At 53.6% G+C, this 25,354-nt stretch overlaps 1 protein-coding gene and 1 long non-coding RNA gene across 3 annotated transcripts in view; one reads left to right on the top strand and one right to left on the bottom strand.

Moving 5' to 3' along the window:
* Window positions 1-6,805, bottom strand: part of LOC138424487 (uncharacterized) — a 12,881-nt gene extending 6,076 nt beyond the window's left edge. The window contains exons 1-2 of the long non-coding RNA XR_011250809.1: window positions 6,593-6,805; window positions 175-370 (exon numbers count right to left, since the gene is read on the bottom strand). This is a non-coding gene — a long non-coding RNA (uncharacterized lncRNA). The remainder of the gene's footprint in view (window positions 1-174; window positions 371-6,592) is intronic.
* On the top strand, window positions 3,514-25,354 carry PLCD1 (phospholipase C delta 1). Of its 2 annotated transcripts, none has more exons than XM_069561474.1 (15): window positions 3,514-3,685; window positions 10,751-10,915; window positions 14,952-15,180; window positions 21,325-21,454; window positions 21,559-21,790; window positions 22,201-22,402; window positions 22,514-22,658; window positions 22,736-22,885; window positions 22,978-23,136; window positions 23,353-23,512; window positions 23,701-23,817; window positions 24,219-24,397; window positions 24,491-24,623; window positions 24,701-24,850; window positions 24,999-25,354. In XM_069561474.1, exons 1-15 carry the CDS (start codon window positions 3,652-3,654, stop codon window positions 25,082-25,084), a joined length of 2,271 nt encoding a protein of 756 aa, XP_069417575.1. In that variant the 5' UTR covers window positions 3,514-3,651; the 3' UTR covers window positions 25,085-25,354. The 2 variants fall into 2 exon arrangements, with proteins under 2 accessions (XP_069417575.1, XP_069417574.1); XM_069561473.1 differs by lacking the exon at window positions 3,514-3,685 and adding an exon at window positions 6,943-7,617.

The following is a 25,354-nucleotide window of genomic DNA, read 5'->3' as shown; positions in this document are numbered from 1 at the left end:
CACCTGCTTGCAACGGTCCAGACCAAAAACCTAGAGTCCTCCCTGACTCCTCTTCTTTTCACAGCCCCTACTGTTCAGTCCTGCTGGCTCTCCCATCAGAAAGTATCCAGACTCCTCCCGTTTCTTATGACCTCCACCCCCACCACTGGTGGCTGACCCACCATTCACTCTCACCTGAATTATTGCAAGAGCCCCTTCCCTGGCCTCCTTGCTTCAGCCCTGTTCCTCCACGATACTCCCCGACCAGCAGCCAGAGTGATTCTTTTCAAATATGAATCAGGGACCTCCCTAGAGTTCCAGTGATTAGGAGTCCACCCTTCTGCTGCTGACTAGGATTCAATCCCCAGTCAGGGAACTAGGATCCTACAAGCTGTGGGGTGGAGAGAAAGAAAAAATTTTAAAAAGTAATCTTAAAAAATAGTACAAATGCTCCTGTGGATTAACGTTCCCCTATGCATACAGTCTACTTAGGCAGAGAGTTAAACAGTTCATTTGAAATTTTATATAATTAATATATCAAATTCTAAGACCTCTAGTTATCTAATATATTCTGTAAATCCAAGAAGTGCTCAAATATATTGGCAAAAATTTTAAAAAAATAGTACAAATGAACAGATTTACAAAACAGAAATAGAATCACAGGTGTGAAAAATCAAACATGCTTACCAGTGGGGAAAGGTGGGGTGGGGGCAGGGTAAATTGAAACATTGGGACTAATATACACACTACATATATATATAAATAGCATAGATATAAAACAGATAACTTAATAAGGACCCACTGTATAACACAAGGAACTCTATTCAGCATTCTGTAATGACTTATATGGGAAAAGACTCAAAGAGTATATATAATATTGATTCACTTGTGCTGAATACCTGAAACTAATACAACATTGTAAATCAACTATACTCCAATAAAACATTTTTAAATTTTTAAAATACAAATAAAAAAATATGAATCACAACACGTCCCTTTTTTACTTGAAAATGTCCAAGTGCTCCCCATTTTCCCCAGAGTAAAAATGGCAGCCCTTAGCAGGCCCGTCGGGACTTGGCTCCCATTACTTCTCTGGCCTGTCTCACTCCTCTCTCCCCGCCTCTCTCTGCTGCCGCCACACCTCACCTACCCAAGTTTGTGTTTCTGGGGGAGGGATTGGGCAGGGCTGGCTCTGAAGCATGTCTGGAAAGTTGGCATTCTTGGGTTAATCTCTTGCCTCCCCAGGGTAGTGGTGGGAGGGGCCAAGGAAAGTGACTTAAGGTGGGCACCAGCTTGGACTGGTAGGTCTGGCCTGTCTCCAAGTCGTCCCAGAAACCTCCCCCTACACCCACCCTCACTCACACAGGAAGGTCAGCTGGGGGTGTGAGATGCCTGAAAGTCCACCATTAGACAACTCGTCTCTGAGCAGGCATGGCCCCTGGATCTCAGGGGCATCCTGCAGAGGTAACTAACTGAGAGCTGGATTTTAGGGGGGCAATTTGGGCACCTGGCCAGGGCTGGGCACACAGAGGTCCCTGGTTATTTAGGGCAGAGGGAACAGATTCCAGCAACTGCAATTCAATGCAAAGCCTCTTGCTTGGCTCCCCCAGCCCCTCCACACACACACACACTGAACACGCTTACACACAGTAGGAGTAATCAAGTAGAGGGCCTCCCACCGGTAGAAGGGATGGGCAGACAGCAGAGGAGAGAAGAGAGTCTTGGGGAGCTGCTGACCCACAGGTCAGAGCAGCAGCCTGGCTTCTCTGAGCAGGGCGTGGCCCAGCCCTCTTTTCTGACTGAACCTGGCTGCATGTGCCAACTCTGAGTCAGCCATGCCCATCCGGCCCAGCAACTCCAGGCTCCAGAGGAGGCCTCAGCTTCTCTGGCCTGAGCCAGAGGCCAGAAGAGGGCCTGCGTGTGACAGGTTTGCTATGTGCAAAGGAAAAGCCAGGCTGCAGCCCCCACCAGGGCATCAGAGGGAGAGGTGACAGGTCATGCCCTGGTTTCAGGCTTGGGGCTCAGAGCTGGGAAGTGACATGAATAAACAGGAATGATGCTTAAGATGAAGCCGAGCCAACTGCTGGTGTTAAGTTTTGTGGTGTGGCTACCTGGGAAAAGCAGGGCTTGGGGGAGGCCTAACCTACTGAGCAGAGAGGCTTAAAGTCCTCTGGGGATGTCAGAGGTCCCAGGATTCGCCCCAAGGCCAGCAGAGACCCCCAGAGGGCAGGTCCGGAGGCAGCCATCCTGGCCTGGGGGAGAGAGTGAGGACAGAGAAGGACCCCTCAGCCTCCCTGACCCCAGGCTGGAGTTCCAAAGGGAGGCCTTGTGTGGACTTGCTTGTTGTTGAGCAGAAGGGAAAGCAAGGAGGGCTTGGACAGGCCTGAGGGCAGCCCATTTGGGGAGAGCGCGGGATTAAGGGCTAGCCTTCTCTGTGCAGAAGAGGTGTGCAGACAGAGAGGGGGCTCTCCAAAGTCCTGACCCAGCCTCAATCATCAGGATGGGAAGTCTTGGCCTCTGGCTGGCTTACATCCCTTCCTGAGGTATTCAAGGCCACCCAGACCTGCCTCTGCTGGGAGGGGGAGGGGCTGGGGTCCAACTGGTTCTGCCAGACTCTCACCGTTGGCTTCATCAGCCCAGGAAGCCTGGGGGATTCACTGGTGGGCTCAGCACCATCACCACCCCCATCCTGGAAGGTCTTCTGGGGGCTCTCTCAAGGCCCTTTCCCAAAAGTTGGTGGGCAGTAGGATTCTGGGACTTGGGGGTGGGGGTGGGGTCTCTGGGTACTTATAAAAAGTGTGCCAGGACTGCAAGAGTTGATCGTGGGAGTAGGGGCAAGGGCATCCCTTGTCCAGACAGTCCCTTGGGATGCCACCCAAAAAAGGAACCTTGGAGATGTCCTAGATTCTGTCCCCCACTTTGTTGTACAGATCGCCAGGCGCTTGGGGTGTGAGGGGCTCAAGGGAAAGTTCTCTGCAACTACCAACTCTAAGTTTTATGGCTTCTGCCCCAGGCTCCGCCAAAGGCACTTCCAGGGTTAGAAACTTCCCAGAGAGAGGGAAGGGGACCCTTCTTCAGACTAGATCCAGGCATGCCTCTCCGAGGACCTTCTAACTCGAGCCCATGCACCCATTCTGCAGAAGAGAAAGTAGACATCCGGAGAGCCGCGGCTGGACTCCAAGGCTGCCTTCTGCACCAGCCAGGCTGGGCGTCGAACGTTACCGGTCCTGGTCCCAACGCAGATTCTTTCGCGCATCACTGTAACCCGGCGAAGCGCCCACAGGCAGGGCGTGGGGCCCGGTCGCCGGCGCTAATGACAGGGCCCGCGGCCTGTGGGTGGCGGCGGCGGAGGAAGCCAGAGGGATCTGGCTATTTCTGTCCGGGACGCGCCCACAGGCCTGGGCCAGGGATGGCCGGGCTTCCAGGCCCCCACCTCTGCCCTCCCAGCCAAACCCCAGGAGGGGCGGGGAGAGGCGCGGGTTGGAGGGCCCAGGGGGCGGGGGCGCGGGCGGGCGGGGGGCGGAGCGGAGTCCCGGGCCCACCTCCGGCCTCCTGCCCCCCGCAGTCCATTCGGGTCCCTCCACCACACTCCGCTCGGACCCGAGGCCGCCGCGCTGTCGCCGCGGACGAGTGTCCCGTGGCGCACCCCTCCCGCCACGCCGTCCGTCGGGCATGGACTCGGGCCGGGACTTCCTGACCCTGCACGGTGAGTGCTCGGCCCTCTCGCGGGGAAGTGGGGGGGGGGGTCCCCTCCTGGGCCCACCCCGCGTAAAGCCGTCCCCGGCCCAGGGCGGGGGACCCCCTGCTCCTCCGGCCGCCCTCCGCCCCGCCCCGGGCCCGCCCCTCGGCCCTTTTGTCGCATTGAGGAAATCTCGACCCGACTGCCGGGCGCGACCCTGGGCGTTTCCAGGCTTGTCCCGCAGACCCGGAGGGTAGGGAGAAAACGGGTGTGCGAGTCTGAAGACTTCCCTAAAGACGACCCCCGGCCCCGCCGCCTTGGGGTCGACCGCCCTCCTTTATCCTGGTCACAGAAGGCTAGGCTCCAGGGTCTGGTGCGCTCGCAGGGGCCGAGGAGGGAAGGAACCAGCATCCACGAATAACCAAGTTCTCTCCGCCCGGTCCGGGCCGCCGGGAGAGGCTCCTCCAGAGCACAGGCGTGCCTGGACCGCGTCCGGGCGCGTGAGTGTTGCGGGCTGGAAAGAGTGGGGCGAGGAGGTGTGCGAGGTGAGGTGGGCCGTGCCGCAGTAACTGCCCAGTGCAGAAATCATGGTCAGCGACGCCCGGGCTGGGAGGAGCAGCCCGATCGCCCCCATTTGCGCACCCTCCTGGCCAGACAGGCTCCTGTCTCCACTCTAACTGCCTGTGGCTCTCAGCTTTGTCCACCCGAGCTCTGTCTCTTCCGAAAGACCGGGAAACAGTTTGGACCAGCTCCTTGTCCTATCGCAGCCTCTCCAGGAGAGAGAGTAGCCGTGGGCTCCGGACTGCAGGGACTGAGGGGGGGGGGGGGCGGTCTCCTAGCTGCAGGGGTTCCCCAACCTGCACCTGGCATCTCTTTGCGCCAGCCTGGGGGCTTACCCACTCTTAAAGGGCTTTGCACTGTAGCCCCCTAGGTCATCTGCCAGCTCAGCAAACCTGCCTCTCTCACTCTGATCACTGCTTAAGTCCATCTCCCTCTGTTTGCTAGTACCCCTGGAGTCCGAGACGTGTGCCCACTACCTATCCATCTAAACCATGCTGTATGGTCTAAATCATGGATAGTCTAAACTATCCATCTAGACCATGATTTCTGTGCTAGCAGTGGAGGTAATAGATGGGAAGGGGAAAGGCAGAGCCCTCCAGCTGTCCACTAGAGACTCCCTGGAACTCAGGGAAGACTCAGATGTTTCTTTCAGCCAGTGCCCAGTCTGTCTCACGTTTCCTGGTTGGCTCAGACCTGGGCCCCATGGCCCAGAGAGGCCTTGCTCAGTGCCCAGAGCTGTTACCCTCATACCAGTTGTCTGGGCTCTCAAGGCAAACTCTTCCAGCTGGGTCATGGGATCCCTGCCTTTTCCAGTGCCCCCTCTTCTCCCCTCAGGACAGAGGTATCCCTAGTGATCCTCCAGACTGGCAGGGAGGCTGAGCAGCTCAGAGGATCACAGTAGAGACCTCTCTTTCTCTCTCATCGTCCCTTAGCTAGTGCTGTCTGTCCTGCAGACTGCCACCTTCTCCGTGCCTGTTTCACGCTCAGACGTCCTATAAGCCCTCTGGTGGCCTCTGACACAGCTGCAGCCTCAGATCATGGGATGGGCTCCAGCCTTGGGCCTCTGTGGCCTCTGTGCCTTTGTCCAGTCTCTCGCTCTGTGTGTGTGTGTGTGTGTGTGTGTGTGTGCTTAGTCACTCAGTCATGTCCAATTCTTTGTGACCCCATGGACTGTAGCCCACCAGACTCCTCTGTCCACGGAATTCTCCAGGCAAGAATACTGGAGTGGGTTGCCGTTCCCTTCTCCAGGAGTCTCTGTTTCTAGGCAGCCCTAGTATCTTGCCTGGAGAGGGAGCACGCAGAGTCTCAGTCAGCACCTCCCAGTCTTGTGGCATGGGCTTGGCAGCCCTAGCCCATCCTGTCTGAGACCTGCCTCTCAAGTGCCTGACTGCCCAGCCCTTCCTGCGGAGCTGGCACGAACCCTGCAATCCAAAGCTGTTCCCCTGGAGGCCCGGCTGCTTCTAGCTCATCACCCCAAATTACCTCCCTTAACTGCCTTTGTCCCCTCTGCAACCCCCTACCCACCTTGTTTCCAACATGTCTGTCCCTGGGATTCCAGGCCCACACAACACAGACACACACCGATCCACACTGATCTTAACTTCTTTGTGCCATGGACCACTTTAGCAGTCAGATGAAGCCTGTGGACCCCTTTTCAGGATCAAGTTTTTAAATGTATAAAGTAAAATACATAAGAATTCAAAGGAAGCAAATTATATTGAGATGTGGTTCTATCCATAGGTCCTCGAGGAGTCTTTGGCCTTCTGGTTAAAAACCATTGTGTGGTTTCTCTAAAACAGAGGCTTCCCCTTACCCTCAGCTCCCTTCACTGCAAATGAAGAACAACTTGTCTGTGCCCATATTCCAGCTCACCTTCACTAACACACGTTCCCATGCTTTATTACTCTCCAAGGTGAGACCTTAGGCAAGTGACTCTGCACTTCAGTTTGTCGTTATTATTGCCATGCTTGTGTGTGCTAATAACTGGCTTTGCGAATGACTCACTGTCAGTGCTAGCGACTGGAGCTGCAGTGAGGCAAATGAAGGAACTATTCAGAGGCAGACAGTGAAAGAGAGGAATGAGTCAGGCCTCTGGGTGATGTCCTGACCTTGGCACACAGTAGGGGCTCAATAAATAATTGCTGGGTGAATGAAAGTGGGGTGGTAACTTACATGAAAGATCCCCCTGTTCCCGAGCACACTGGCAGCACAGTTTCGTATAGAGTTGGAGACCTCACCTATTTATCAAAGCAAGCCTGTGCCAATAGATTCATTTTTAAGATCGGCATTTTTTCAAGAATTCCATTCGCATTTGGCATCTTGGAGATTATTCCACTCAGGTAGAGAAACTCCCTCAGAAGGAAACAGGCCTACCTGGGATTCATATGTGAAGCAACGGCCCACTCAGTCACAATGGATTCGTTGAGTAACTGAGGTAAAATATTTGGCGGGCTCCGGTGTCCGGCGGAGCTCCATCCTCAACTCTGCCTGGCCTGGCCCCACCCGGCTGTCCGCTAGACCCTGCAGCCCAGGCCGCCGCCGGGCCGGGCTTCCCTCCTCGGCTCAATCTCTCCCAGCCCTCTGGTCCTCCGCCAAGTCTCCAGCTGAGTGTTTAGGATTCCCGGCTCAGTCTCCGCCCCTTGGTCGGACTCCGCCCCCACACTGCCTCCAAAATCGAGGTACCGCCCTCCCTGCCCCCAAACGGCCTTGCTTTCCATCGCTGTACCCTCCCCCGGTTCGTCCCCTGGACTCTGGCTCCGCCCCCCGCCGTCTTCCTGAGTCTGACTCTGCCCCACGTCGCCTCCCAGACCTGGCTCCTCCCTCTTCCCGCCTCTTTGGCTCTGGCTCCGCCCCAATCCGCTTTCTGGACTCGACTTTCGCCACTGATCTGCTTCCTGGGTTATGGATTTGTTCCACTCCGCCTCCTGGCCCCGGCTCCTCCTTCGGAGCGTCCCGCCTTCTGAGCTCTGGCCCCTCCTCTCCCCGCCTTGATTCCACTCTCCCCTCATCTCTTCGGCATCGGTTCTACACTTCTGGAACTGGCCCCGCCTCCTAGGATATGGCTCCGCCCTTTCAGCGCTGATTTCTGTATCGCCCCGCCTCTAGACTCAAGGCCCCACCCACCCACCCAGGCCCCGCCTCCATTGGTTATAGCCCCGCCCACCTACTCCAGGTCTCCGCCCTGCTCCCCTCCGAGGTGGTGGTTCCGCCCCCAGGTCCGCGGCCGCCTTCTGGACGCCACACTGTCCCGGGCCAGGTTTGCTGGGCGGCAGGGGCACTTCGGAACGTCATGCAGTGCTTTGGGGTCCGGAGGCCGAGCCGGAGACTGAGCCGCTCCAGAGAGCTCTACTTGCAGGAACAGAGCCTCAAGGTGGCAGCGCTCAATGGGCAGAGGCTGGGTAAGGGATTCAGGGGCCCCGAGATCAGGGGAGGCTGGGAAGGCAGCTGGGGCAGGACGCAGACTGTGTGTCTTGGGGCCTGGACCTGTTTAGTACTTCTGTGAGTGTATGACTCGCAGGGGCTGTTTTTGCAGGGTTGCCATGTACTGGGGGGATTGGTTACCCTGCCCCTTGCCACTCTCAAACCATCTTGCTTACACGCCTAGTGGTAATTCTGTCCCTTGTATGGTACTTGGGGCCACTGTGCAGCAATGAGGCTATGCAGTGCTGTGTAATCAAATGGCACCAGTGTGACAGTGTGTGATCCACTGTGATGCTGCACACCATGTTTGATTGTGGGTGACAGATGTGACAGTGGGTGACCCAGGCAACTGGGTGATTCTGTCATCTGTGTTATGCTGTGTGTGTTCTATAGATTTTCTGCTGTTGCTCTTTGTGGCAGCATGTCCAGGTGGTGGCTGCATAAGGTAACGTTACCTAGCACTGATGCTGTGGGCAGGCTTCTGAGTCCCAACTCCACTGTGTAACTTCCTTCACCCTCAGTTTCATCATCTGTAAAATGGAAACAGTATTGCCTTCCTCATAGGGTTGTTGGGGTGATTAAACACATGTGCTAAGAACAGGATCTTACTTAAATGTGAACTATTATTATGGTGGCTACTGTTATTATGACAATGACGATGTTCTGGCACGGTACCTTGTTTGGCTGTGTGTGACTCCATGTAAATGTGTGTCACTGTGTGTGGCCCATTGTCTCTTCCTGGTTGTGTATGGCAGTATATGATGAGTATGGTGGACTGTGTGATTGTGTGTGTGGCTATATCTGTGTAGCTGTGCACTGCTTTGCATCCCAGACTCAGTTTGTCTTCATCAGGCATCACCCTATGTACATGGGCAGAGCTCTTGGCATCGTACACCCCTCCTATTAGCACTGCAGCCTCTCTGCATTCCCCGTATAGCCACCTCATTGTGACTAGCCTGGGCAGACTGATGAGGCTGCAAGGTCAACCCAGGAGTCCCTGAGCTCAGAGGCCCCTCTTTGCCACCTTCCCACAGGAGAAGATGCTATATAGTGGAGTGAGTGGGGCTGGATGAAGGGGTGCCTATGGACCTGCTGGGTGCTACGGGAGCAAGGGCTGGGGGCAGACCAAAAGCCTCAGAAACAAAAGGGCCTCAAATGAAGCTCAGAGAAGGAGGTATCTGCTTAGGTTTCCCAGCAGCCTGGAGGGCCACTATTATCAAGACCCCCTTTGGGACCAAGGTCTGTGTTCCAGAAGCCATGTAGGCAGCCAAGGGACTTATCTCTGCGTGACCGCCGACAGGGCCGCAGTCTGGCTCCAGGACAGGATGAATGTCGTCTGCTCACGGTGTTTTCCAGAACTGGAGGGTGGAGCTCCCACAGGCTTCCGACCCTGTGTCCCCACTCCCATCTGTGCCATGCGTGTGCACCCCCAGATGCCCCAGTTGGGTGGGGGTGGGGGAGGGGAGTGCAAGCGGAGGGCAAGGGGATGTCCCTCTCAGCTGACCTCAGCCTCGGGAGGGACAGTGGGATCCCCTAGCTGAGCTGAGGCGGTGCTCTCCTCTGGAAGGTAGTGGGAACAACCTTCTCTCCGTCCTCTTTCTTGAGCCCCCCACACATAGCCACCAGTTGAGGACATTCCGTAGGAGCCTTCTCCTCCACTGGGCCTCCCCTGGGGCTGAAGGGGAACTGCTGCCCCTAAGGCAGGGGGGTGGAGAGACTTGGAACAAAGGTGAGGGAAGGTCACATCAGACATTACCCAGTGCTGATGGCGGAATAGACGTTCAGAGAGGGAAGGAAGTTGCCTAAAATCGTGGAGGGGGAAGTGTTAGCATGGGGCTATGTTCCCACTGGAGGAGGTGACTAGGGAGGGATAGAGGCTGAGGCCTGGGGAAGTGGTCCAGAAGATTCTGTAGGTCCTGTGTGCATCTGGAGCAGGCTGGCTGGGGGGTAGGGAGTGGGGTCATGGATAAAGTGGGGGAACCTATCTGGGGTTGGGCATCTGGGTTGAGATAAGAAAAGCCTGTAGGCCTAGGCAGAGGCCCCTCACACTGGACACGCACGGCTTCGGAAGCCTCCACTCTGCTAGAGTGGGATAAAGATTGCTGAAAAGCCACAGAATTTTCATTTGGGGGACAGCAGGGAAGGGAGGTGGTCTCTTGGCTCTGAGTAGTGCCGGCTGCTGGGCTCCATGGGGCTTGGCTTGAGACGTGCATTTAGATGCTCCTTTCACCGCTAGTTACACTGATGGGTCATTATGGTGGTGCGGGGTCCCTCTTTGACCACAGTTGGCACAGGGCCTGCTTGGGATGAGGGATGCTATGAAACTAGGCCTGGCGCCCCTTTGGTGTCTCCCGCTTGGGTCTGGTGGGATGAAGGACACTGTCTCTGTGGGAGCCCACGCCCCAGGCCAGCCTGCATCTCTGAAAGGAGCCGGGTGGGAGGGGGCCAGGCAGTTAGGGTTCCTCTACTGCAGGGCCTCAGGCCAGGTGCTGCCTCAGCCTCGGAAAGGCCTGCACTATGCCTTTGGGCTGCTCTACCCTGAGAGGTCCCAGACCCAGGCCACTCAGAGATGGGGTAGACAGGGAGGGATGAGGCATCTCAGCAGGCCTAGCCTGGACCCAATACACGATTCCAAAGCCAGTAGACTTGGGAGGCTGTTGGGCTCATGATACTCATGGTACTCTGGGATCCATTTCCACCTGTGTTTACTCCTCTTCTTTCCTGCTCTGCCTGATCTTTTGGTCCTAGCTTCCTTCAGGTCACTCTGACCCCTAGGTGTGATAGCGAGGAGCCTAAGTCTTTTGGAGCCAGGCCATTTTCAAAGGGTCTGGTCACCCAGGAACCATGTGTTCTTTGTCCACTCAGCTGTGGGTTGCAGGTCATTACATACAAAGTATGGCCTTGAACAGGTGGGTGTCCTAAGGTTTGCACAGCCTCAGCTGGAGTCGGAGATGCCTGAAGGCGGGGCTCCTGAATCAGGTTGGGGCAAAGGTGATGGAGGGAGAAGTGAATAGAGAGCTGAGGATGAGGCTGCTGAAAAAGGAGCCAGCATGGGGCCTGGAGCAGCAGGTACCCTAGAGGAGGTGGCATCTTACCAGCTCTGTCCCCTAGGCCTACAGGATGACAAGGACCTACAGGCACTGCTGAAGGGTGGCCAGCTCTTGAAGGTGAAGTCCACCTCATGGCGGAGAGAACGCTTCTACAAGCTGCAAGAGGACTGCAAGACCATCTGGCAGGAGTCCCGCAAGGTCATGAGGACCCCGGAATCCCAGCTGTGTGAGTGCCCCGGGCTGCGCGGGGAGGGGCAGGGTGCTGCTCCTGCGCTCTGATGGGGAAACCGACACTGGCTGGGGTGCGGTGGGGCGGGGCTGGAGGTCAATCGTGGACCACGACCAAAGGTAGGGAAACTGAGGCCTGGCCTGGCGGGGCAGCGGTCAGTCATGCAACCAGGATATCAGGTATGGGGAATCTGAGATGGCCAGGCTCAGGGAAGGGAGTCAGTTAGATCACTGATAGGGAAACTGAGGCCTAGTCTGGGCTTGAGAGGGCAGTCATGGACCACAGATTGAGATGCTCCTGCTTTTTCGAAGTGGGGATACACAGCCATAGCCACAGATGGGCAACGTCAGGCTCCCAAGTAAGGAGGGAATGGAACTATGTTACCAGCACGCACAGGTATCCACCCAGACATTTGTGGGAGGGAGGGAAGTTGGGCGGATGGATCAGGACTCGGGTGTGGTAAGGCCCAAAGTCCAAGGGCAGATAAGGCCCTTCTGGGTATTGGTGGACAGGATGAGAGGTGGGGCCACAGGAGGCAGCTCCTCCCTGGGCTGGAGCCAGGACAGGCAGGTTGGGGTGGAGCACGGCTGGGACTTGCATAGAGAGGCTTTGGCTGGGCAGCTCCCTCGAGGCTGTGGGCCTGAGGGCTTTCTGGAAGCTTCAGAAAAGGTCTAGGAATTCAGAGCTCAAGCCTGAGATGGAGAGTGCCTCCTGCAAGGTCTTAGAAAGCAAGTTCTGCCAACACAGAATGCCCCAAACATTTTGCAAAATGAGAGGTTCCCTCTGCACCTTTCAGTTCAGTTCAGTTCAGTCGCTCAGTCATGTCCGACTCTTTGCGACCCCATGAATCGCAGGACGCCAGGCCTCCCTGTCCATCACCAACTCCCGGAGTTCACTCAGACTCACGCCCATTGAGTCGGTGATGCCATCCAGCCATCTCATCCTCTGTCGTCCCCTTCTCCTCCTGCCCCCAATCCCTCCTAGCATCAGAGTCTTTTCCAATGAGTCAACTCTTCGCATGAGGTGGCTAAAGTACTGGAGTTTCAGCTTTAGCATCATTCCTTCCAAGGAAATCCCAAGGCTGATCTCCTTCAGAATGGACTGGTTGGATCTCCTTGCAGTCCAAGGGACTCTCAAGAGTCTTCTCCAACACCACAGTTCAAAAGAATCAATTCTTCGGCACTCAGCTTTCTTCACAGTCCAACTCTCACATCCATACATGACTACTGGAAAACCCATAGCCTTGACTAGATGGACCTTTGTTGGCAAAGTAATGTCTCTGCTTTTGAATATGCTATCTAGGTTGGTCATAACTTTTCTTCCAAGGAGTAAGCGTCTTTTAATTTCATGGCTGCAGTCACCATCTGCAGTGATTTTGGAGCCCCCCAAAATAAAGTCTGACACTGCGTCCACTGTTTCCCCATCTATTTCCCATGAAGTGATGGGACCAGATGCCATGATCTTCGTTTTCTGAATGTTGAGCTTTAAGCCAACTTTTTCACTCTCCACTTTCACTTTCATCAAGAGGCTTTTTAGTTTCTCTTCACTTTCTGCCATAAGGGTGGTGTCATCTGCATATCTGAGGTTATTGATATTTCTCCCGGCAATCTTGGTGGGAAAAGTTTAGACCAAAGCTAACCAAAAGAACTTTCTATGATAATGGACATGTTCCGTATCTGTGCTGTCCAATATGTCAGCTACTAGCCACCTGTGGCCCTCGAGCACTTGAACCATGGCTACTGTACTTAAGGAGCTGAATCCCTAATTTCACTGAATTTTAACTAATTTATATGTGAATAGCCACATGTGGCTGGTAGTACAGAAAGATCACTGCAGCTGGAGTTCTCTCAGAGTCCAAGTCCCTGGAAACTCATCACCCAATCACCTGCCCTTGGCTGTGGAGGGGGTGCAGGCTGGGTGAGCCCACTAAGCAGGTCTCTGGGGAATGAGACCAGACAGAGGCTCAGGTGGGAGGAGGAAAGGGAGGGTCCGCCAGGCCCCAGGACACTGGATAGAATCCTGAAAAGGTGTGACCTGCAGGCCCGCAGCAGGGTCAGATGGAGGGAGCCTGGCTGGGTCCTGGGAGCTGTGTGCCTGGGAGGTCTGAGCAGGGGAGGGCAGGGTCGGAGGGGATGGAGCCAGAAGGGCTCTCAGAAAATGACACTTTGTGACATGTTGGTCACAAAGATAGTAGTGACCCAGCCCTTGCCTCTGTCTGTGGCTCCAGCCAGGCTCCTTCACAGACCTCTGCCCTGATACGGGGTTTCCTGTTAGATGCTGGCAGTTGGCGGCACCGTGGGAACGGGGCATCATACTCTTCAAGCCCTGGGGACTCCTGGAAGCCCATCTCCCAGCCAGGACATGTGCATGGTTCCCAGTGTGTGCCAAGCACTTGGCGGGGGTGGGTGGGGGGCAGACGGAGGAGTAGGCGAGCTGGGCCTTGCTAGACCTGGGCCGGTGAGATGGCGACCTTGTACCGGGACAGCTGTGGGCAGAAGGGCAGGAGGGAGTTCCCAGGCCAGAGACCCAGCATGAGCAGAGGTGCAGGGATACGAACGCGGAAGGGCTGTGGGTGAAGGGCCTGCATCCTGACAGGGAGGGCCACAGGGGCGATAGCCTGGGGGTTGGGCATCAGGTGCACTCAGGTGAGGAGTGTCTGAGACACAGAGACAGCTCTGGGCTGGGCATGCCTGTCATCTGCTTCCCTCTTCCCAGTGAGCAGTGAGCCTGCGCTCCCCCACCCCGGGGAAACTGAGGCCAGGAGCAGCGGGGTTGGGGGCAGTCTCCCAGTGCTCTGTGTCTCTGCTTCCTGCTCCCCAAGTCTCCACTGCCTCCCTGATCCCGACCCCACTAGCCTCCCTCCGCTTTGGTTACCGCAGGCAGACAAGGGTTATCAGTCAGGAAGGCATCTGGACTTTCTCTCTGGAGTGGGTGGGGAGCTGGCCCCACCACCCAGGCTTCCTGTTTTCACTCCCAGTCTGGGGCAGCTGCAGCCAGCGTGGGGCCTGGCAGGGCTGGGGAGGCTGCAGGGAGGGATTAAACAGGGATATCCTCTGCACCCCAGACAGCCCAGGGTCTGTGTGTCTCACACCTCAGAGCCTGCTGCCCGGAATGGCATATGCCTCACACATGGGGCCTGCAGGTGACCGGGAGGCCCTTGGGCACTCACCAGGAAGGACAGGCAGGCTGTTGGCCAGAGCTGGTCTCAAACCAGGGAAGATGGATGTGGATGGCTCAGGATGGTATTGGGGCAGGGGCAGACCTGGCTCCAGATGATGGGAGGCCCAGCACGAGCCCAGCTGTAGGGACTGGCTCCCAGCCAGGTCAGGAGGGCACCTTGGGGTTGAAGCGGGGCAAGCAGGGCCTTGCTGCTCCCTGAAGCTAGGAAAGCTGGGCTGCCCCAGGAGGGCCCCCTGCTGTCCCCAAGGATAGAATGGTGTCGTCTCAGATCCCCAGGGGCACCCTCCAGTCCACCTCTCGGGATCCTGGAGCGCCAGCCCTCCCCAGGGGCTCCCTGAGATCAGGAGCCACAGATGCATGCAGGCAAGGCCCTGGCTGCCCCCCGACACAAGCACTTTTCCCTGTCGTTGGACCTCCATCTCCACACCCCAGGGCCAGGGCTGACTGAGGGTGGCTTCAGGCTCCTGAGTGGTCAGAAGAGCCTGGAGGCTCTCATGGCTGTCTTGGAGGGAGGGAAAGGGCCCAAAGTCAAGTACACCAGGAAAGCACATGGCCACCCCTCCGTCACAGGCCCCAAGCTCCAGAGCAGCCTCTCCCAGTCACTGTCTGAGAGCCCTGCCCTGCCCCGATCCTCTCCCAGGGGCCCCACTTCCTCCTAGCACAGAAACAGGGGTCCTGGGACCATAGGAGCCCTTCCCGCCCTAAAGTCAACCTCCCTCTCCCTGGGCATTTCCACTCTGCCTGCGGCAGCTGTGTCCCCCTTTCCTCCTCCATGCCAGCCTCTTTCTGTCCCCACTCTGACCATCCTCCTGCCCCTCACGGCTTTCTCTGTGCCCCCGCCCCCTTCCCGCAGTCTCCATCGAGGACATCCAGGAGGTGCGGATGGGGCACCGCACAGAGGGCCTGGAGAAGTTTGCTCGGGATGTGCCTGAGAACCGCTGCTTCTCCATCGTCTTCAAGGACCAGCGCAGTACTCTAGACCTCATTGCCCCATCACCAGCCGATGCCCAGCACTGGGTGCAGGGCCTGGGCAAGATTATCCACCACTCGGGCTCCATGGACCAGCGGCAAAAGCTGCGACAGTATCCTTTTGAGGGCAGTGGACCCAGATCCAGCCTGTGGCTACTGGCTATGGTTGTCCCCAGGGCAGCCTCGGTATGGAAGACACCTGGCTTGGGCCATCATAACCAACATACCATAGACTGGGTGGCTTAAACAACAGAAAATAATTTGCTCACAGTTCTGGAGGCTGGAAATCCAAGATCAGGGTGCCCAGCAGAGGCAGGTTCTGGTGGGAGCTCTCTTCCTGGCTTGTAGATGACTGTCTTCTGTCTTAACACGGAGGGGTGGGTGGGGGGGTGGGATGGGGGGGAGGTGGGAAGAGAGAGTGAGCAAGACCTCTGGTGTCTCTTCTTACACGGGCACAGATCCCATCACGAGGGCCCCATTCATGGTCTTAGCTAAGTCTCTCAACGTCCTGTCTCCAAATACATCACATTGAGAGAACACAATTGGGGGAAGCAGGGAAGGTACTTGGGCCCTCTTTTGTCTACTCTGACCCAAGGGCCAGACAGCAGGCAGCTCCGAGATGTCCCCTGTCCCCTCGCTGTAACCAGCATAGAGCTGGGAGACTGGGGAGGCTGAGGGGAGCTGCCTGCTTCAATGGGAGACCTAATCTTGGATTTTAAAAAAATATTATGTATCTTTTTTAAAAACAGTCTTAGTTTTCTTTTTCTTTTTAAATGTTATCTATTAAAGATTTTTTTTTTGGTCATGCTGTTCAGCATGTGGGCAGTTCCCTGACCAGGGATCAAACCTGAACCCCCTGCACTGGAAGCTGACTTTTAACCACTGAACCACAAGGGAAGTCCCCTAGTCTTAGACATTTTAACGCTTCCTAGAGTTACTGCATTTTTTTTTTCCTCTGGGAGTTTGGGAGGCCATGGTCCACTCCCACTTACCCCGATCCCCTGTGCCATTCTTTGGGGAGTGATCAAGTTCTCCCAGGCCTGGTATGCAGGCCAGCCAGGGGGCTAGAAACAAATTCACTTCAAAACCTAGGTGCACAATGCCCTAGTCTATGGCTCAAAAAGATCAGGCTTCTGGTGTATAGGATTAGGGTGGAACCAGTACCAACTCCTTTTTTTATGACAGCTTTATTGAGATAGAATTCACTTACCACATAAGTCATCCAGTAAAAGTGTACAAGTCCATGCTTTTTAGTGTGTTCAGTTATGCAACCTATCACCCAATGAATTTTAGGATATCCTCATCATCCTAAGAAGAAACCCATCCTCTTTAGCAGTTCCCATTTCCCCACAACCCCCAAGGCCTAGACAACCACTAATCTGCTTTCTGTCTCACCAATCTATTGATACTCTGTCTTTCTGGACATATTAGATAAATGGAATTCTACAGTCTTTTGTGAATGGCTTCTTTCACTTAGCATAATGTTACGGAGACACACTAGTGGCTCAGCGGTAAAAAAAAATCTGCCTGCCAACACGGGAGACATGGGTTCAATCGCTGGGTCGGGAATTTAGATCCTCTGGAAGAGAAAATGGCAACCCACTCCGGTATTCTTGCCTGGAAAATCCCATGGACAGAGGAGCCTAGTGGGCTTACATAGTCCATGGGGCTGCAATGTAGCGGGTAAACAACAGGGTTCGTCCATGTCATAGCCTGTATCGGTACTTTATTCCTTCTGTGTCCCTAATATTCCATTGTCTGGCTAGTCCACATTTTATTTATCCGATCAGCAGGTGATGGCCATTTGTTTCTGCTTCTCTGAATAATGCTGCTCCGAACATTCATGTGTAAGTTTTTGTGTGGACATACGTTCTCATTTCTCTTGGATACATACCTAGAATTTCTGAGTCTTGTGGTAACTATATATTTAGACTTCTGAACAACTACCTAATTTCCAGAGAGGAAATTTATACTCCCACCAGCAGTGTATGAGGGTTCTGACTTTTCACATCTTCACTAATCCTTGTTGTCTGCCTTTTTTTATGACAGCTATCCTGTAGCATTTCACTGTGGTTTTGATTTGCATTTCCTTGGTAGCTAATGGGCTGAACATCTTTATATGTGGTTACTGGACATTTGTATATCTCTTTGGAGAAACAGCTATTCAACAGATCCTTTGCCCATTTGTTGTTCTTTTTAATGGGTCTATTTAATTTTAAATTATGGTAATATATGCAGAACATAAAATTCGCTGTTTTAAGCATTTTCAGGTGAACAGTTCAGTAGTGTTAAGTACATTCACACTGTTGTTCAGCCATCTCCAGAACTCTTCATCTTGTAAAACTGAAACTCTGTACCCAGTGAACAGTAGCTCCTCATTCCAGCCTCCCCCAGCCTTTGGCAACCGCTGCTGTGCTTTCTGTCTCCATGAACCTGCTTACTCTAGGTTCCTCATATAAGTGGACTCAGACAGTATCTGTCATTTTGCCATTGGCTTAGTTCACTTAGCACAATGTCCTCAAGTTTCTTGCATGTTGTCACACGTTAGAATTTCCATCCTTTTGATATGAACAATGTTCCATTGTGTGTGTGCACCACACTTGATCCATTCGCCCACACATGGACACTTGGGTTGCTTCCACTTTGTGTCTATTGTGAATAATGCTGCTGTGAACATGGGTGTACGAGTATCTGAGACCTTGTTTTCAGTTCTTTGGGGTGCATACCCAGGAGTGGAACGTGAGGTCATCTGGTAATCCTATTTTCAGCTTTTTGAGGACCCACTCTACTGTTTTCCATAGCAAGTACCACTTTACGTCTCCACCAACAGTGCTCAAGGCTTCCGATTTCTCCACATCCTTACCAACTCTTGTTATTTTCTTTTTAAAATAAGTATCTTACTGTGGTTTTGATTTGCATTTCCCTTATAATTAATGATATTGACCATTTTTATGTGCTTTTGTGTATCTCCTCTGGAGACATGTTTATTCAGATCTCTGGCCTATTTTTTAATTGAGTTACCTTTCCATTATTTAGTTGTGAGAGTTTTTTTTTTTTTAATATTATAAGCACAAGTCTCTTATCAGATATATGCTTTGCAATTAATTTCTACCATTCTGTGGGTTCTGTTCTTATTTTGGTGGGTTTCTCTGAATTTTTTGTTTCAGTGAGCTCTAACACATTTACCTTTTGCTTTTGTTGCCTGTGTTTTTTGTTGTCATATCTAAGAAGGCTTAGCCTAACTCAAAGTCACAAACATTTACTCATATTTTTTCTTCTAGTTTTAGTGCTTGCATTTAGGTCTCTGATCCACTCTGAGTTTGTTTCTGTAAATTCTGTGTATGGTGTGATATGAAAGATCCAACTTCATATTTCTTTTGCATGTAGACATACAGTTGTTGAAAAGACTATTCTTTCTTCACTGAATTATCTTTCTACCCTTGTCAAATATCAATTGACCATAAATATGAGGGTTTACTGCATGACTCTCAATTCTACTCCATTTGTCCTTTTTTTTGGCCACGCCATGCAGGGGGGACAACAGGGATCTGAATCCATAACCCCTGCATTGGAAGCATGGAGTTCTAACCACTGGGCCGTTGGGGAAGTCCTCTGTTCCATTTATCTAAATTCCATTTATCTAAATGTCTATTCTTGCACCAACAGCACAACGTTTTAGTTACTGAAACTTTGTAGGAACCTTTGAAATCCTGAAGTGTGAGTCTTCCAAATTTATTTTTTTCAAGAATGTTTTAACTATTTTAGGCACCTTGAATTTCCATGCGAATTTGAGGATGGGGTTAAGTTTCTGCAAAGTAGCCAGCATGACTGTGACAGGTATTGTGTTGAATCTGTAGATTAATTTGGAGAGTATTCCTCATTTAACAGTATCAAGTCTTCTTTCTGATCTGCAAATACGGGGTATCTTTCCATTTATCTAGATCTTTAATTTCTTTCAAGTGTTTTGTGGCTTTCAGAGTATACAGGATGCATTAAAAGAATCTGTATTTTTATTCCTTTCGATGCTACTATAAGGAATTATTTTCTTAATCTCATTTTCTGATTACTTTACTCATTGCCACTGTATATCTAGCTCCTTTGGGGGACACATTTTGAACTCTGTCGATTCCCTTTATTGTGTGCTTTTCAGCATTTCAGGGACTTTCAAGTGTTTTTCTCAAGGCTTTGTCTGCCTGACTTTGAACTTTTTTTAAAAATAAATAATTTAATCTATTTATTTATTTTTGGTTGTGCTGGGTCTTTATTGCTGCACGGGCATTTCTCTAGTTGCAATGTGCAGGTCCTCATTGCAGTGGCTTCTCTGGTTGCTGAGCACGGGCCCTAGGTTTGCAGACTCAATAGCTGTGGATCACAGGCTTAGTTGCTCTGAGGCATGTGGGATCTTCCCAGACCAGGGATTGAGCCCGTGTCTCCTGCACTGGCAGGCAGATTCTCTACCAGGGGAGCCCAATTTTGAGTTTTCCTGACAGCCCAGTTCTATGGCGTTTTTCTGATAGTCACTCCTTTTGCACAGGCTTGTGCTTGGACAATCTCATGCCCTCTGCTGCCTAGATCTTGAGGTCTTAAAAGTCATTCCAGCCTGCTGAAGAGCAGTCAGCACTGGGACCTTATGCTTGCGTGGACCACTGTGAACTTGTATTTTTTTTAACCTGGAATTCTACCATAATGCTCTTTTATGTCAATGTATACATATCTTTACATAAAACATACATATATATATATATATATACAAATTTAACTATCCGGGTATGTTAGAATGAAGCTTTAAGGCCCAGAAAACCTGCCTCCTCCAGAAACTACTGACATTTGAGTTCTCCCTTTAATCTTTTCTTGCCACATTTCATTTTGTCTAATGATGCATTTGCCAAAAATAATGAAGATTAATATATGTGTGTCATTTTTTATGTAACATTATGTCATAATTATTTCCCTGTGTTAGCACAGTCTTGGCTGTAATGACTGTACTGTTCCACTGAGTGGATGAACTATAAACTAGTAAGCCATTCTTTCACTCTCAGACGTTTCATTTGTTTTCATTCTTTTACCTCTATAAATAACACTGCCAAGGACTACGTTCATAAAACCTTGCAGTATTCGAAGTATTTCCTTATCAATGGACTCCGAGAAGTGGAATTACTGAGTCAACTGGTGAAACAGGTTGATACTCTACATTACCTTCCTAAGGGTTGTACCAGTTTACATTGTCCAACTGATGGATGAGGGTGTCCATTTCATCTCACCCTTCTTTGCACTGGGAATATACTTTTAAGTTGCTAATTTTATCGTCTAAGAAATTGCATCTTATTTCCAAATTGTTAATATCTTTGATTACTATCAATGTTTGTAAAAGTTTGGTTTACATCCCTTCCTCCTTTAGTTTTTAGGGTCATCATACTCTTCTTTTTAATTAATTCTTCAAAACCTTTGCTGCAAATGCTTCCTCCAGTCTGTCAGACAGATGACTTTGTTTTTTCTTTATTTGAGCCTCAGAATTTAAAAAATGTTTATATGGTGTGATTTATACTGCTGTTTCCTTTCTGATTTCTTCCAAAAACCTGCTATCATGTTTTCATTGTGCTCATGAGTTCCCATTTTCTTGTTCTATAATTAGCTCTCTGTTCTCTGTGGCATGTAGTATGGAGCCTCTCCTCTAGTCCTCAAGTTCAAGGCTGATGGGAGAGATAGAGGGAAAGAAGTGGGGACCAAAGCACCGCAATCATGACACCATGATCCAGGCTTTGTTTTTGCACGTGATGTCCCCACCTTTGATCAGTGGCTTGAAATTTGCTGTTTCCTACTAAATAAGCCTTAAAGGCTTTAGTCAAGTGGAGTAATAATTATATATTGAAAACCAAAAGGACATATCTTGAAATGTTAACAGTAGGTACCCCTGGCTGATAGAACTATGGGGCCTTGTTTACTTTTCTTCATTTTCTCAACTGTCTGTAATGAACCTTTTAGAGTGAGAAAATAAATATTTTTGAAGTTTTGAAAGGGTTCAAAGCCAGCAAGTAGGAAAAAGGCTCTTTCATTGGACGTCATATTTCCTCCAAAAAGGCTACCAGGTCTTCCCCTGAAATGCAGATGTGCCAGCAGCCAGGCCTGGGGGGAGCTGGGTCTATAGGGGCCCTCAGTCCACCTGGGCCTGGGAGCTGATCCTGAGCTTGAACCATGGCTCTGGCTGGGACCTAGTGGGTACCACGGCTCCTGGGGTTCTTTCCTTACTTCCTGCCCAGCTGGATTCATTCCTGCTTGCGAAAAGCTGACAAAAACAAGGACAACAAGATGAGCTTCAAAGAGCTACAAAACTTTCTGAAGGAGCTCAACATCCAGGTGGATGACAGCTATGCCCGAAAGATCTTCAAGGTGAGGAAGCGAGGAAGCGCGGGCTGGGTCTGCCTGGCAGTGTGTCTGGAACACAGCTTGGGACCTGCTCTGAGCCCTGCCTACCTGACATCCTGGCTCTGCAGGAATGTGACCACTCTCAGACAGACTCCCTGGAGGATGAGGAGATCGAGACCTTCTACAAGATACTGACCCAGAGGAAGGAGATCGACCGCACCTTTGAGGAGGCCACGGGCTCCAAGGAGACCCTGTCGGTCGATCAGTTGGTGACCTTCTTGCAGCACCAGCAGCGGGAGGAGGCGGCGGGGCCTGCATTGGCTCTCTCCCTCATTGAGCGCTACGAACCCAGCGAGACGGGTGAGGGCCTGTGACCTGCAGTCCCGGGCCCCACACGGAGGGAAGACCCCTGCGGAGACGGCAGCCCGAGTAGGGAGCTGGAGGGCAGGGGACGCCTCAGCCATGCCCAGGGCCCCTGGGCAATATTTCCCAGCCCATGCTGGGCACAACGCTTTAAGACGTCAGATGGGGGCCCAGTCCTGGAGAAGGAGGTGATGAGGTCCTGCCCTCGGGGGGCCTCACCGAGTGGGGGACAGAAGAGGAGGAGACAAAGCTCCGTGCTGGGGTATAGTCACGGTTTGGTCAAGAGACTCAAACTTACGCCCTTCCAAGAGATACCCGCATCAGCTCAGGATGGGAGGCGGGGCTGTGGGGGCCCTGCTCCCAGGGCGCTCTGACCGGCAGTCGCCCTCCCGCCTCCCGCCTTCCAGCCAAGGCGCAGCGTCAGATGACCAAGGACGGCTTTCTCATGTACCTGCTCTCGGCTGACGGCAGCGCCTTCGACCTGGCGCACCGGCGCGTCTACCAGGACATGGACCAGCCGCTCAGCCACTACCTGGTGTCGTCCTCGCACAACACCTACCTGCTGGAAGACCAGCTCACCGGTCCCAGCAGCACAGAAGCCTACATCCGGTGGGGCAGGGCAACTTGGGCGTGACGGGGCAGGGCGGGGCGTGACGGGGCGGGGCGGGGCCGGGCGTGACCTGGGCGGGACCAAGGGCCTAGCCCACACCCCACCTGCAGGGCGCTGTGCAAAGGCTGCCGCTGCCTGGAGCTCGACTGCTGGGATGGGCCCAACCAGGAGCCGATCATCTATCATGGCTACACCTTCACCTCCAAGATCCTCTTCTGCGACGTGGTCAGGGCCATCCGGGACTACGCCTTCAAGGTGGGCGCGCCCCTGGGGGTGAGGAGGAAGATACTCGGGGGCCACCGACCCCTCTTAATCTACCCCTGGGCCTCCAGGCATCCCCCTACCCCGTCATCCTGTCCTTGGAGAACCACTGCAGCCTGGAGCAGCAGCGCGTGATGGCACGACACCTGCGCGCCCTCCTGGGGCCCATGCTATTGGATCGGCCATTGGATGGGGTCGTCACCAGCCTGCCTTCCCCTGAGGTGCCCCATGGGGACCCGGTGCCCAGAGGAGAGGGCAGGGGACTGGCCGGGAGGCCAGCTGGATCTTGATCAGCTGCCTCCTCCACCCTTAGCAACTGAGGGGGAAGATCTTGCTAAAGGGGAAGAAGCTTGGCGGGCTCTTCCCTCCTGGAGGAGAAGGCGGCCCAGAGGCCACTGTGGTGTCAGACGAGGATGAGGCTGCTGAGATGGAGGACGAGGCAGTGAGGAGCCAAGTGCAGCACAAGTCCAAGGTTCGAGGGGGAGCTGTGGGGGCACGGGGGCAGCCCTGGGGCCTTCACCCATCATCACCCTCCATCGCCCTGTGGGATGTTTGCCTTGTCTGGGTGCTCTGTGGCTGCCATTCAGACCCTCTGCCCCTCTCTCTGCTTCTGTCTGGGTTTCTGGCTCTCTCAGTGCCCGCCTGCCCCAATCTCTGAATCTAACCTGGGCCTCCCCATGGCCCCCAGGAGGACAAGCTCAGGCTAGCGAAGGAACTCTCCGACATGGTCATTTACTGCAAGAGCGTCCACTTTCGGGGCTTCCCCAGCCCTGGCACCTCTGGGCAGGCTTTCTATGAGATGTCATCCTTCTCTGAGAACCGCGCCCTCCGACTGCTCCAAGAATCAGGTGAACCTGGCCCTGCCTCCCCACCCCCTAGATTGCTGCCCATCTGTCTGACCATCTGAGCTGGCCAGGGCCAGAACTAGCTCCCACCCCTCCAGACATTTCACAGAGCCAGCACTCCACGATGTTAGGGAGAGGGCTGGGCTCATGCAGAAGGCCTCTGCTTCTGATCAACTCATACCCCGCCTCAGGAAACAGCTTTGTCCGCCACAATGTGGATCACCTGAGCAGGATCTACCCCGCTGGGTGGAGAACAGACTCCTCAAACTACAGCCCCGTGGAGATGTGGAATGGGGGCTGCCAAATCGGTATGGGCTTTCTGGGGCTTGGAGGAGCCCTGGGTGAGGGTTTCTGTCTGGAGGGCCAGGGGACTCTGGGGACCCAGGCAGAGCCAGATTCACGGATTTGTGGGCTTCAGAGCTGGTAATCTCAGTTTGGAAATAATCTGGCAGCAAATACAGCCTCTGAAATTTCATCATTAATGCACTTGTCCTTTGAATTCTGGCACCAGAAATGGAATGTAAGGTTGGTGTGGGGGGCCAGTTAGGGCAGCAGGAAGGCAGTATGCATTGGAGTGATCCTGAACCCTGCTTCTGCCTATGTGACTCTGAGCCACAGTGTACCCCAATCCAGCTGGGCTCTGGGACCCCTGAAACAACCCCCTCCCCCGACACACACACAGCCTGTGACTACTCTGTCCTGCCTGCAGTGGCCCTGAACTTCCAGACTCCTGGGTCAGAGATGGATGTATACCAGGGGCGCTTCCTGGACAATGGAGCCTGTGGGTACGTGCTGAAGCCTGCCTTCCTGCGAGACCCTAACTCCACCTTCAACTCCCGTGCCCTGGCCCAGGGCCCCTGGTGGACTCCAAAACGACTCAATGTCAGGGTATGGCCAGCCACAGGCGGGGACAGGTGCCCCGGGCCTCCTTTCCCCCTCGCTACCATCCTGAATGCTTAATTATCTCCTGCCTCTCCTCAGGTCATCTCAGGGCAGCAGCTGCCAAAAGTCAACAAGAATAAGAATTCAATCGTGGACCCCAAGGTGACAGTGGAGATCCATGGCGTGAGCCGGGACATGGCCAGCCGCCAGACCGCTGTGGTCACCAATAATGGTACGTGCTGGGCCCGGGCTGAGCCTGGCTCCCGGAGCTGATGTCCGTGCTGTTGACACGGTGCCTGCACCCCCTAGGTTTCAACCCATGGTGGGACACGGAGTTTGAGTTTGAGGTGGCTGTGCCTGAGCTTGCCCTCGTGCGCTTTGTGGTGGAGGACTACGATGCCTCCTCCAAGAACGACTTCATTGGCCAGAGCACCATCCCCTTGAAAAGCCTCAAGCAGGGTGAGTGTCTGTGAGGAAGGGGAACGACTCGGGTGGTGGGGTGGGACGGGAGGCATTTCTTGGGTGGGGGCTGGCAGTCCCTCGAAGCATCCTCCCGGAGTGAACACAACTTTCCTGGTGCACCCCTCTCCACCCATCTGCCTGCCAGGATACCGCCACATCCACCTCCTCTCCAAGAACGGAGACCAGCACCCGTCTGCCACCCTCTTTGTGAAGGTGGCCCTCCGGGACTAGGCTCGGGTCTGGTGAGGGCTGCCCTGAGCAGACTGGACCCTCTGTCTATGTCTGGGGGCCCGATGGGGGCTGTCCCAGCCACTCGCTCAGAGCCGGCAGCCCCGCACTGCCTTCAGCTCCAGCCTCCTGTCTGCTGCTGCCTCTCAGGAGCCCAGGTGCTGGCCCAGTCCCTGGTGCTGCCCTCACTTCCGTTAGGGGCCACATGCAGCCCTCTGTCCATCCTCCGGCCCGGCCCTGGGTTGAGGGTTTTTATAAAAGTCGTCAAACTAA

The sequence above is a fragment of the Ovis canadensis genome, chromosome 19 (assembly GCF_042477335.2).
Source record: "Ovis canadensis isolate MfBH-ARS-UI-01 breed Bighorn chromosome 19, ARS-UI_OviCan_v2, whole genome shotgun sequence".
NCBI lineage: Eukaryota > Metazoa > Chordata > Mammalia > Artiodactyla > Bovidae > Ovis > Ovis canadensis.
The sequence above is the reverse complement of the archived record's forward strand: the minus strand, read 5'-3'. Positions and strand labels throughout refer to the sequence as shown.

What these genes read in the sequence shown, in the direction of transcription:
- PLCD1 (XM_069561473.1), top strand. Translation starts at nt 7,509, where the DNA reads ATGCAGTGCTTTGGGGTCCGGAGGCCGAGCCGGAGACTGAGCCGCTCC. An exon ending in ATGCCCGAAAGATCTTCAAG is followed by an intron (nt 21,455 to 21,558) that starts GTGAGGAAGCGA and finishes CTGGCTCTGCAG; the next exon opens with GAATGTGACCACTCTCAGAC. An exon ending in AGCACAGAAGCCTACATCCG is followed by an intron (nt 22,403 to 22,513) that starts GTGGGGCAGGGC and finishes CCCCACCTGCAG; the next exon opens with GGCGCTGTGCAAAGGCTGCC.